At 43.1% G+C, this 13381-nt stretch overlaps 1 protein-coding gene across 2 annotated transcripts in view; it reads right to left on the reverse strand.

The window, feature by feature from the left end:
• The window catches only part of LOC147420585 (putative NOT transcription complex subunit VIP2), a 125611-nt gene that overhangs the window by 58857 nt on the left and 53373 nt on the right, over positions 1–13381 (reverse strand). For both annotated transcript variants that reach the window (XM_086503923.1, XM_086503924.1), the window contains exons 5-8: positions 12938–13307; positions 11984–12187; positions 11789–11887; positions 11609–11697 (exon numbers count right to left, since the gene is read on the reverse strand). In XM_086503923.1, the coding sequence (XP_086360049.1) occupies positions 11609–11697; positions 11789–11887; positions 11984–12187; positions 12938–13307 (762 nt within the window). The remainder of the gene's footprint in view (positions 1–11608; positions 11698–11788; positions 11888–11983; positions 12188–12937; positions 13308–13381) is intronic.

Consider the following 13381-nt stretch of genomic DNA (forward strand, 5'->3'; position numbering starts at 1 on the left):
TTGAAATTGAAGGGGGATGATTGGGTGCTCTTACTTTTGAGAAGGCACGCCTACGAAAGAAAAAGGGAAAGGAGAGGCTTTATCCAAAGCTTAGTATGCGATACTACGGACCTTTCCAAATCACTGACGAGATAAATGATGTCTCCTTCCGATTGAAATTGCCAGATACTTGGAGGATTCATAATGCATTGCATGTGAGTCTCTTGAACCCTGTTAAGGGTGATGTGCCTGATGATGGAGAGCCTGATGAGCAACACGAAGTGGAAGAAAACGAGGAGATCCTAGTTCCTAAACAGATTTTGGCACATAACGATACGAAGAAAGGTAAAGTCCGAAGGCGGTTCTTGGTTTAGTCAAGAACTTTCCTGCATTTGATGCGAAGTGGATGGAGGAGGAGGACCTAGCAGATACTCCTCGGATTGTGAAACTTTACCTCGATGTTTTGGTTTAGCATAGTCTACTCCAAACGGAACCCAGAAACTCAGCTTGGCCGAAGATCTGGTGCAGTGGGATGCACAAGAGGGGAGTTACTCCGCTCCTTTGTCAACAGATGCCTCGATTTTGATACAAGAGTCATTGATGTCTCTTTGAGCTTCACGGATACTGAGAGCTGACAGTATTCTGCTGGATGACTTTATGAAATGGAATTCCTGATAATGATACTAATTTGTTCTTGACTTTTTTTGAGTGCAAGAACTGATAGCCAAAATGACTGCAACATTTTGGTCTGACTGATCTCGAATAGACATGGTTACAATAGGGGTTAGTCAATCGGACATCGATGAGGTCCCAATTGGACCTAGATGTGATTGCTAGCTACATTGTCGATAAATCATGGTCTAAGATTCGAATGAATGTTGAATGTCATGTGATGTCCTGTGATGTCTGGTGATGTCCTGGGATGTCGTGTGATGTGACTGTCGATTTTGTACATGTGCTAGATGTGTGTTCCTAGTACGTAGGTACTAACAGTTAGTGTCTGCTAAGACGGTTTATGGCTTTTGTCGGTTTTGCATGCGTAATCGCGATCGATTACAATGCTTTCAAGAGGGGGGTATGTCACAAAGTGATGACATGGCAGACAGCAAAAACCCTAATTTCTGCCAGAAACCCTAAAATTCCTTGCTAGAAACCCTAATTTCCGGAAATCGCGGAGACTGAAAAAAAAAACCTTTTTTTTTTGTTTAATGACGAGCGACTCGAATCTTGCTTTTTCTCGACGCCATGAGAAAGAGAAAGAACTTGCTTTTTTTTTTTTTTTTAAAGAGACTCTCTAAGAGAGAGAGAGAGAGAGAGAGAGAGAGAGAGAGAGAGAGAGAGCTGATGATTTTTATTTTTAAAAGCTTTTGGGGCTCTGCTTTTGGGCATCCCTTGTAACCTTTATATTAGTGGTGAGGGCCTCACTTCTCAGAGCATCTGGACACAGAGTCTGAGAGTGAAACCCTAGCCACTCTCTTGTACTTTGAACTAATTAATATAAAAAGAAATACCGAAAGGGGCGCCAGTCTTTGGGGCCAATATCTCTAGGCACGGAACTCTGCCGGGCCAGTGCAAATCTATGGTGATCTGTGAATTGTTTTGAAGTGGTTATTTGGTGCTGTCGCGATTGATTTTTGACTTGGAGTGTCCAAGTCTGTTACACTCTCTCTCTCTCTCTCTCTCTCTCTCTCTCTCTCTCTCTCTCTCTCTCTCTCTCTCTCTCTCTCTCTCTCTCTCTCTCTCTCTCTCTCTCTCAAAGGTGTTCTCTCGCAAAAACAAGAGCGTTTTTGTGTCGTTGCTTTCCAATCTATAGGTGCACCATGCCTCGCAAACCCAACCCAATCTGGAACGCACACACGAATGTCATTGCTGTGGTGAATACAGGAGGGCAAGCACGATCAAGAGCACGCACTTGGACTTGCAAGTATTGTGGAAAGAAGAAGACAAGTACCGTGACACGTGTTGAGGCACCTTACTGGTGTCGGTACTAATGGGCATTGTGGAGGATGGCGGCTTATTCCACCGAAGATTAAGGATGCTTTGAAGCTAGAGCACTTCTAAGCAATGGGTCTTCCCTCGTCCAAGGGTAAGAGAGCTAATGACTCCTAATGAGGCAACACATGATGCCTTGCAGGATGCATTGTTTGCAGATTTGACCGATGCGCATACACAGCAAGAAAAGGATACTAGCAAGAAAAGGGCTTGCTACTCTCAAGATGTAGATAGGATACAGATCAAGGGACACATGTGTATGCAGAGTCTACTTTGCCTTCACGTGTCCATGCACAATCCTGGGTAAAAGAGCGGCAAAAGATTGCAGAGACAGAGATTGCTTAGAGTACAACGTTGCATTTACTGTCTTGCTTAGAGTACAACATTGCATTTACTGTCTTGTCCGAACCATTGCAGAAGTTGGCGCCACGGATTCCTAGAGTTGCTTTGACTATCAGAAGATGTGCACGTTCACGTAAGATGAGCAGCGAGAGATCATTGATAGAGCATTGGTCCCGATGAAAGCTGGGTTTCAGCAATTTGGTAGTACTATCATCTCCGACAGGTGGAGTGATATTCGCAAATGCCACATTATCAACATCCTTATGTCCTCTTGTCTTCGTACATACTTCCTACGTGTCGTGGATGCAGGCAAGGCTGGTGAGCGAATTTCAGTGGAGTTTATTTTTGGGCATATCAAGCAGGCCATCAACGAGGTCGGCAAGGAGAATGTCGTGCAGGTATTCCACATTCCTTGGCTCCCTTAAAATCCCTTTCACTTCTGATGATATCAATGATCTTTTGATAGCTGTAACTAATAAGGTAATAGTTGTATGGTTTTGCCGGTTGTCACGGACAATGCGTCCAACACTAAGGCCATGAGGGAGTTGGTTGAGACGGAGTCCCCTCGCATAGTTTAGACTCCATGTGTTGCACATTATCTCGACTTGCTCATGGAGGATATTGGCAAGTTGTCTTGGGTACAGCCTGTTGTTTCTGATGCAACGAAGATGACTACTTTTTCCTGCAAGAAACATCAAGCACTTGCCATATTCAGAAGTCACAGTATACTAGAGATGGTGCGTCCCTCAAAGACTAGGTTTGCATACATGTACCTAGTACTTCAGAGGCTTTAGAAGTTGAGGGATCCACTGTTGCAAACAATTGTGGACCCTAAGTGGCGGTTGATGCACCGAGCGTGTGAGCCTACAGAGGAAGGTGCTCGATGAGAGCTTTTGGACAGAGGTGCACTCGCAGTGGCTCTCTAGCCTGTCTACATACTCTTGAGTGTGACAGACATGGAGGGGTCCACTCTTGGCCTTGTATATCATCTATTCATGCAGATGAGACGTCACATAGCGCATGTACCTCTTTGACATCGGAGCGGTAAGTCAAGGGAGCCCTTGATCCTTGGATGTTTTATTTTGCTTTGACTTTTAATTCTTCATTCGGAATCTTATGAATTGTAGGTAGGATGACATTCTGGCTATTGTGGAGAGCCGATGGACATTTATGCGTTGTCCCATTCATAGAATGGCTGCTACACACCATCCTCTCTACAAGACTCCAGAGCTTTTTGCAGAGAGCAATTTGCTCACCTTGCGATCAGAGTACCTCGACATCATGTTAGCAACTTGAGATCGACAATGAGATGAGCGCCTACATGAACAATTTGGGACCGTCTTTCTTGAGAAGTGTGTCCTTGAGGCAGGAACCATGAAACCGGCCCGTAGGGCGGTAGGCGTTGGCTTTCACCCGAAATTCTTTACTTTAAACACACACACAAAGCACTTTGCAAAGGAGACCTGTAACGGGAATTAACACTATATCACACACACGGCTCGGAAGCTAGAATGCTCCCAGCAGACATCGACAACCTGTAGGCCCGAAAATTGGCGCCTCTTTCGGTATTTCTTTATTCTTTAGGAGGGTAAATTACAAGGTAAGGTCCTGGGAATCCTTCACGTGTATCGACCTAGATACCATTTGATTTGGCCAAATTATCGGCAGCATAACAGCCCCAAAACTTGCGCGAAACCAGTTCCCCTGCTGGAACTCGCTTGCACTGTCGTATACCCTCTGATTCCTGTCCAAAAACAGTAAATTCAGCACGCTGTATTTAACTGTCCTCTGCCAGTGGGGCACGATTCCCAATGGTCCTGGCGTCCGTATGGCTGAAAAACAGTGAATTTACAGCGCATACACAGCGCTGATTTTGCACCTGTACGGTGAGGTTATGACCCTCACCAGTGCCTGCTTTGGAGCAGCAGTTAGCTACCCCTGTTCCTGCTCAAGGAGGCTCTTGCCTCAGCACAAAACCATGAACTTACACAACTGTACATCAGTCAAATGAGTAGCCCTCTTGTGGGGCATCACATAACTGCACGTAGGGGAGAGAGAGAGCAGTGTGTAGTGTGCAGGGCATCACTCCTAGCACCACACTGTACATGAGAGGGAAAGGAAGCACTCCATAGCTCTTAACCTGTGACCAAAAGCTGAAATGAGGCCTCTCCCAGCATAAAATTCAGCGCCACTTCTTCTGCAAGAGGAAAGTTCACGAAAATGTGACACTTGGCTCATTTTCAAGCATTTTCCCGTTTCGGGTTCGCCGCTTAAAAATATCCTGACCGGTTGCCCAGTTGACTTCGCGGCAGAGTTATAAAGAGTTCCCCTAGTCATACCGGAGGTACTGACGCGAACACATTTCGCGGCCCAAAATAGCAGTTCCCTAAATTTTAGGAGATGCTTCCGTTGGGTTTCCACCAATCTTCTGACCATCTATCCTCATTGGAGCCGCATCCAAAAGTGCAATGTGGCCTAACTGTCGGATACTTTTTGTTGGTAGTCCCACCTTGACTTTACGCCTTAATTGAGTTCACTTCCTAGTATCCACCAACTTGCTAAGTGCGACGAGGGGACCTATATGATCTTGCTCTGAGCCTAGACATCCTCTTACCATACGAATTCCAGTGCCGACCCCTTCCCGTCTGCGGGTGAATCTACCGTTCACATTGGCCATACAATGTCCGACCGTTTGCTACTTCAAAAAGAGGGTCTTAAACAAATAAAATAAACCCCATTGGAAAGAAACCAACAACCAAGGTTAGCAGTTGCCACATCTCTGTGACATGGTTAATAACTGCCACGTCCTCGTGACAGAAGCTACCAAGCTTCCCCTCACTTTGTGGCAAAACAATGGAAGCTCCGATCTTCCAAATATGTGCAATCTTGCACTACGCATTCTCTCACAGATATTCCAATATCTCGCTTGCGCTACATAGTGTGTACTACGCTTGGATTATTTCGTCATTTTAATTGATTTCTATATATCGTATAAATGTCCATAGGATTGCTCAACTGGTGCTTGTGAGCGCAATTGGAGCGCCTACTCTCTTGTACAGACGAAGATTCGAAACCGTTAGAGCACTACGCCGTTGCAAACAAGAAGCTCGTGCATACTTTCATGCTTTGGGACACCCACGCAGGTAAGTCTTAAAAGAATCAAGATCATTAGGAGACTCAAGTTTATAGTTAATGCTTGGCTACTTATACTCTTGTGCAGGTAGATCCGACTTCACCTAAGATGGTTCCCGACCCCACTACAGAGGAGATCACAGTGCTGGATCATAGATGAGCAGGAGGAGATTCTGTGAGAGCTTCATAGAGAGCTGGAGAGCGTCGATGGCGGGTCACTCAATCGCGAGCACGATCTTATAACATCCCTCTTTGCCAGGAGGTTGCGAATACAGAGAGAGCACGTCGGGAGAGCATTCCGTCAGGCAAGATGCCCATGCGTAGTAGTCGTGGTCGAGCGAATGAGGCAATGCATCTCATTTGGACTTCGGAGAAGGATGACCCATATGAGCCAGAGGCAAGTGCTTCAGGAGGTCCCACCATTGTTGAGCCACAGTTTCACGAGGAGGGCAATGTCTTGACTGAGGAAGATGATGTTGGAGTCTCTTGATTGTTCATTCTCATGTAGACAGTAGTATGTACTTTGCAGCTGCTAGCGTGCATCCTAGTTTTGTTGACTATTGAGGATTATGGATTATTAGATGTCCTTTTTTTGTGGATTATGGATCATTAGATGTCCTTTTTTGCATGGAATCTGGATTCTATCATCTTCATATTTTGATGGATTATGGGTTTATAATTTACCATCGATTTTTCCTGTGCAAATTGGCAAATCATGATCAATATGAGCTTTGAAGTTCTTTGTAATAACTAGTTTGTTCTGAAATTTCAAATTTCAGGTTGTGTATAATATTAGAATTGTATCTTTTCTTGTCACTTGAATGTTGATTCGTGGAATGTCGAGCAAAGAGTCATGACTTGTTGGTATTCATATGAAAGCTTTGCCTTGGTTTGTAGAATAGTGAACTAACACGCTTGAGCCTTGAAGTGATACTTATGAATTTTTAATCAAGTACGAACCATATTGTAGGTTTTTGGCTTTTGGAAAAAAAAACATACGAATTTTATGTACCTAACAACTCAATACTACGTATAGGACGTACCGAATACACATCGTACCTTACATACCTTACCACCTTGCTCTAGCTCCCTGAGCCATCTTCCCTTCCAAGAGCTCAGAGGGGATGTTGAGAGTTATAGCATCTCTTTGGATTCATCCAGTCGGTTTGAGTATCTCCTAGGGAGAAATGATAGGGAGTGAAGGCTGTTTTGTGGCCATCTCAAGCCAGAGTGAATAATTTTCTCATGTCAAGTTTTCAAGCCATGTTTAGCTTTGGGTCTTGGCTCTTTCATTGGCCATATAGATATATATTCCAACCTTGGCCTATTCTTTATTGAGCCCCTATTGGGTCAACTGTCTTTTTCTCCCCTCTTTCCACATTGTAGCCTATTTATTAGGTCGTGGCTGGAGAAGTGGGTCAGGCAACCTGGTCATGACCCTATATAAGGAGCAAGGGGGGTACCACTCTTGAACAATGCAATTCAACTCAACAAGGGGACACCCTCATGAGGCAACCCCTAGGGTGCAAGAAGGCAAGAGGCTCTCTCATAGAGTTTTTTCTTTGCCTTAATGGCATTTTCAAATCTCAACTAGCGTTTTTGATGGGTAGAGTTGGGTGATTGTCACAAACGGGAGCGCTCACGAACAATTACTAGACTTTAATAAATAGAATCTGACAAGGAGTCCTTCTCGCTCGAGAACTCCAAAGACATAGTGGTGGATATTTTGTGATGTGTCACACGATGGGTAACGAGAACACGAGTTAGGAAAATACTCCACGCTGTGAGCAAGGAACGCCGGACTGAGGATGAGTTATCCATAAGATGCAAGCACTTAAATGAAGATGGATTCGAAAACATTTTGAAGAAATGAAGATGGTTTCTAAAAAAGCGAGTTTCTTTTCGGGAAAGCAAATGCTTTTCCGAAAAGTACTCGATGTTTGCATGGCATTTGTGAAGGAGATTGCATCCATGGACGCCTGGGTTGTGTTGTGCTGCTGCAAGTAAGCATAATTTTCAGCTCATCAGTTTTTAACAGGTTTAGACTATTTTTAAAATTGTCCGGTCGCCCACTTAGAGTGGGCAGTCAATTGCTAAAAACATGCCCAAAAACTAGGCACTTTGTCATGAGACTGTGACAACACTAACCTTATTTGTTAGTTTCCTTTCCTTGACTTTTATTTAAAATTTGGGACCCTCTTTTTATAGTCATAAATGGCTGAACATTGTATCGCCAGTGTGAGACGGCCAATGGCCGAGAGTCTCACCTGCAGCAGTGAAGGCTAGGTCGTCACTAGATGGTTGGGACGATCGGCACTAAATCGGAGTAGTAAAAGGGTGGCTAGCCTCAATTAAAGTCACTTAGGCCCCACGCGAGACTTCATAAGTTGGTGGCTACTAGGAAATTAACTCAAAAGGCAAAGTGGACACTTGGCGTCTCCAGAGCGAATCTGCCAGACACATCGGTTGAGAGGGGGCGTCCAAATTGATTTGGGTCTGAATTGGGCTGCCTTTTTCTTCATTGCGAACATAGAGCGTGTGTGTGAGTAGTGGGTGCAAGTTTAAAGCTTTAGTGAAAAGCTTGCCTTCTCCTCAGTCTTATGTAGTTCCGCTATCGTGCACCTCTCTCCCCTTATGAATACAGCATCGTCATGCCCAACTGAAGGGCTATTCATCTGTATGTACAGTTCTGTGGGTTTATTGGCGATTGCCAAGGCAAAATCCTCTTGCACAAGTACCGGATTAGCTAACTGCAAATCCCAAGCAGGTACAAGTTGATTTGGAGAGATTTTTGGCGAGATATCTCGTCCAAATCAAAGGGCAGGTAGCCCAACAGGTGCAGGAACTGGAGGGCTCGCTACGGATGCGACCAGTACGCAAAACGGAGCCCAAAACACAGAATTACAGCTTGCTGTAATTTTCTGGTTTTGACCCTGTTTGATGCCTAAAAATCCCGGCTAGGAAAAAGTCAAACAAGTGTTCCGGTGCGATTTTTAGGCGAAAAAAAGAGATTTCAGCGTGCTGTATTTTCTCGCTGGTTTTGCAAAAGTGCTCTAATGTGCACGGAAAGTACCTATTACATGGGGATTTTGTTTGTAAAGCATTCTATTGTCATTATGCTGCCGAAACTGGGCTAGAGTAGGCCATTTTCAACAGCTCGTAGAAGTTTACACGTTTTCTCCTAGTTTAATTGGAATAAAGAAATACCAAAAGGGGCGCCAACCTTTGGGGCCAACAAGGTGTCATTGTCTACTTGGGAGCACCTAGCTACCAAGTTGTGATTTGTTTTGAAGAGTTGAATTCCAATACCAGGTCTTATGTGTGAAGTTACTTTGTGTCGTAAAGTACAGGTCAAGTTAAATAGCATAGAGATTGGGTAAAAGCCAAAGTCTACCACCCTTTAGTGAGGCTACACGCAAGTTTCATGGTTCCCTTGTCGGTACAGTATCACTTTTTCCTCGAGAAGTGAGCCTCGATCAGTTTTTAGCAAAGACACAAAGTACAGAAACTTGGAATTCCATTATGGCTGACACGATGAATGACACTAGACACGATTTACCTAAAAGAGAAATGTTCAAAGGAATGTGAGGCATACGGCTGATATTTACGTTGGCATATGCCGGCTGAAGGCATTTATAAAAATAAATGAGATTTTAAAGTCGCTTTGGAAAGTTCTTTTGGTCCCATGCCTATAAAAGAGAGACAAGGAGGTGTCAATAAAGAATAGATTGACTCAAGGTACTGTGGTCGTCTCAAAAGTAAATCATGGCTCACTTCGACATCGATCTTATAAATAAAGAAATACAACAAGGGATGCCTGAGTGAGGAGCCAATGCTTTTGAGAGTGAAACCCCACTACTCTGTGTTTCTTGTCTATTGTGCATAGCTCTCTTTCAAGTGTTTGTTGTTTTCGTTTAGTTAAGTATTGTTGCAATGTTTCTACCGCCTTATCAAGGTGACTCGTAGCTTACATGGATGATGAAGATTAGTATGTCCTTTGGATTGCCCACAACCATGGCAAGTCCTCTTTGTGATGTCTCTAGAAACCTCAAAGTAATTGGTCAAATATAGAGACTCCTCTTGGGGCTTCTACTAGATTGTCGGATGATGGAAGCTCTAGGTAAATGGCTGCAAATGTAAAATCACAATGCCTGCGAGCTCCCGCAGTGGTTATACCATATTGAAACCGTTTGTCTCAAGGTTGGTGGCTCTCAATTGCAAAGAACAAGCAGGTGGTATGGGCCCGAAGTGCTACCAAAGATGTCCACAAATCAATATTGATCCAATGCCTCTTATAGATTGATGGAAGTCTCCAAGGAGATGGGAGAGATGGTTGTCCAAATAGTGCCAAAACTTCAAAGTGGATAGGCTGATTTGAATGTCACCTTCCCTTGTTTGTCATGGGCTTCTAGCAAAATCCTATACTCGCAATTAACATCTTCACATTTTCCATGCATGTTTACAACCATGCAATTTGTAATGTCAAAGAAGATTATGTCTGTAGATAACCATACAAGGCCTCATTATATCGAGATGGTCTAACACTCATATCAAGGCAACTACACTCTCAACAAGCGCACCACATATGCAGCCCCCAGTATACAGTGTTCATGTTTCCTACTCTCAGAGTGCATGGTCCTACGCAACGGCAAGTCTAACAGTCCTCGAATTGAGAGAAGGGTCCTCGGGCAAAACACTCAAACACGAGAAACAAAAAACCTCAATAATTAGATGTTTGCTACAAAAGCAAAGTTTTGATACCAATACCAGGTGCAACGGAATGGCAGAGAACGTAGAATCGAGCAATCACACTATCACAATCCTATGTTATTAACCTTGCGTTGATGAATGTAACTTTGCATTTTTGATATACACTTGCAGAGTAGGCTTTGGTAAAAGTGTCAGGCTGCTGTCACCCTCTCTCCACTTAGCTTGTCAGAGCACTTTTTACTCTCTTTAGGAGAGGTTTTTTCCTTGGCTTTCATTTTCAACAGTTTGCCATGTGGCTAGTTGTATCCAAGTTTTACTTTTTCTAGTTTACTACCGTCGGGCCTGCTTTATATACAGTAATGTACTTACTCTCAGGATCGGCAGCGTTTGAGCGTTCTCAGGGATCTTTCAAGTAATAGAAATCATCCTCATTCTTTGCCCAAAACAAAGAAAAAAAAAGAGGGGTCATTTTTTGCTATTGCACGAAACGGGTGTCATACAAAGAGCATAGCTTCAGCTATGGGAACCTTTGCAATTCTTTGTTTCTTAAAGTTGGTTACTCTTCTAAGATGTTGGGAGTGCCGGTTCTCTAAGAAAAGATATCCATGAATCAATCATAAGCCTCACCTCCATAGAGTATCAAAAACTTACAGAAAGTGGTAATTTAAGCATTAAAAAAGCACAATAGCGCAGACAAGGCTATGTCTCTCTTTTAATCAGATGTTAAAATTCTGAACGTTAAGAACTTAGGCTTATCCTCTACAAGGTGTCTACCCTGGATGGAAAAAAGTTAAAAGTTGAGATTACATTCAGCTGATATCTGATCGTGTTTTCTGAAGGTTGACCAGAAGGTTATTTATACTTCGTCTCTTCAAATGTAAAAGGTCATCTGAGAAATAACCTTGCTTTTTTATGTATAATCTTAGTGGTCCTTTTTGTACGAAGGAAATTCTGTGTTCTCACGTAAGCTGAACACTTCAAAGAATAACACCATAATTTGTACCATTAGCATTTGGACAGTCATGGGTCAATGTGACTGTTTGGAAAGTCCAAGGTCACTTCAGGCTTTTGAAAAATCTCTTCGATTGTGTCTATAGCATATTTGTGTATGTGCATGTATGTAGTCCTCTCTAACTAATGTTCACTGGCTTTTTCTTCTGGGTAAGAAAAAGCTTCAACTGCAGGAAAATTTTCCATATCATGCAATGCTTTGATTTCGAAAAAGGTTAGGCTTGGCAATGATTTTTCATTCTTTCATAGTATACTGTTCAGCTCAACACAAAATAGATAACTAGAAAGATTTCAAAACTTCAACAGCACACTATATGTTTGATAGCTGCAATCGATTACTGAGTCACGCATTTTGCCTAAAATGATCAGATAGAGAAAGGCCAGCTTCTGACACAATTTGACTTTATGTAACATGCGGGGCATCTAAAGAAAAAAAGCTGACCCCAAATTGCTGAGATTGCATCAATGCAAGCGCACTCTCATGTTGTGAATCTTTCTGATGCATGTCTGCTGAAAACTCGCTGTTCCCACCTGTGTAAGGTTGAAAGAAACATTCAAAAGGTTATCAGGCTTCAACAAAAGCAGGATACAGCAAAACCTCTTGAGCCAACATCGGTCAAACCTTTAAAGCCTGGCAAAGCAGGAAAATCCTCATTTTGAATGCTGAATTCCTGACTCTGTTGGACTATTGGGTTAACCCCAACTTGCTTCCTCAAAGAGGCTGAGAAACATTATGAGAAACAAAAATCTTCACAACAAGTTATCCTCGAGAAGAAACATGGGAAAAGAATCATTCTTCGTAAAATCCATCACAAACCTAGGCCTCCTTGAGATCCTGCAGAGCTTGGACGAGTTGATAACTGTGGAAAATCATTCAAGTCAAAAGCTGCTCCATCCGCATCATTCATCAATCCCATTGAGGTTAATTGTCCATTTGCTGTGGCCTGAGATTGGCCTTGCCCGACATTTCCTAATGGATTAGAAAAATTGTTTCCCAGTATTGAAACCATTTGTGGAGATGCTGCCATAAATTTATAAACCATTAGAACCAGAAGGTCCAAACGAACCTAGTTCAAAAAAAATATGAATCTGTGCTCTTCAGAAACTGCTATATTCAGCAGTGTGTGGAGTTTAAAACTTTTTCTTTGGCATTACAAGCACCAGAATCTAGCAAAAAACTGCAAAGCCTCGGCCAAAAACGTGCATCGGTGTCACACGTGCACAGAAACTGAGGCGGTAAACTTGGCGCACATAATCAGAAAAATATGAAGAGAAGCATAAGCCTACAACAAAAAGATCGGATAAAATGAATAGCTGCTATTTTCCAGCTCGTCAAAGAAAACTCTTAGCACACATGATGCAACCAGGCCTGAAGATGAACCGCTTACATTTGGGACCAAAAGCATAAGCTACTTAGAAAGAATAATGGATTAATGATAGTCTCTAGATGCAAGCAATTTCCAGACAATGACCGTCCAGCATCAAAGAACAATCCACTCAGCATTTTCGTGCATATGGATCAAACAGATAGAGGAGACGAGGACACTCCTTATCAACTTCCCTAGCTCCAGGCTATGAGGCTACCTCAGAACGCAGTGCGTAAGTTAGCACCACAAAAAACTATTCAACAACAAGTCCCGAAAACCAGACATCAATTCTTCAAAAAATCACACTTTCATACAGATACATAATCTCTGCAGTGTTACTGTGCAGCCTTGTTCAAAAGCCCAATTGTCTGTGTCATGCATAGTATCGCATAAAACAATCTCACCTTGTTGAAGAACATTGTTTATGGGTCTTCCAGGACCTTGAATGCTGAGGCCCCCGTTCATATTACTTGGACCTAGGTTCACACGTGAGCCACTGAAACTGGGAATGTTAATTCCAGTCCCTGAGTTGAGGTTTCTGCTCAAACTACTACCTACACCACCACCTATCATACTGCTGACAGAGCTTGTTATCCGAGGGCCCCCAGTTCCAATCATGGACGGAGAAACTCCTAAACCAGAAACTGTTCCTCTGCTATGTACAACTGGAGATGGGCCAGAAACAGGTGTACCTGCCCCATTCATACTACCACTAAAAGTACCAGTTGTGCTAACATTCAAGCCTGTTCGCCCATGTAGCCCCACATGGGATATCTGCAAACACGACCACTTCCTTTTATTAAATGTTTCTACTTAAAATCGTTGCAATCATACATCCACAGATTCAG

The sequence above is a fragment of the Adiantum capillus-veneris genome, chromosome 28 (genome assembly GCF_014529385.1).
Source record: "Adiantum capillus-veneris isolate H3 chromosome 28, ASM1452938v2, whole genome shotgun sequence".
Classification (NCBI taxonomy): domain Eukaryota; kingdom Viridiplantae; phylum Streptophyta; class Polypodiopsida; order Polypodiales; family Pteridaceae; genus Adiantum; species Adiantum capillus-veneris.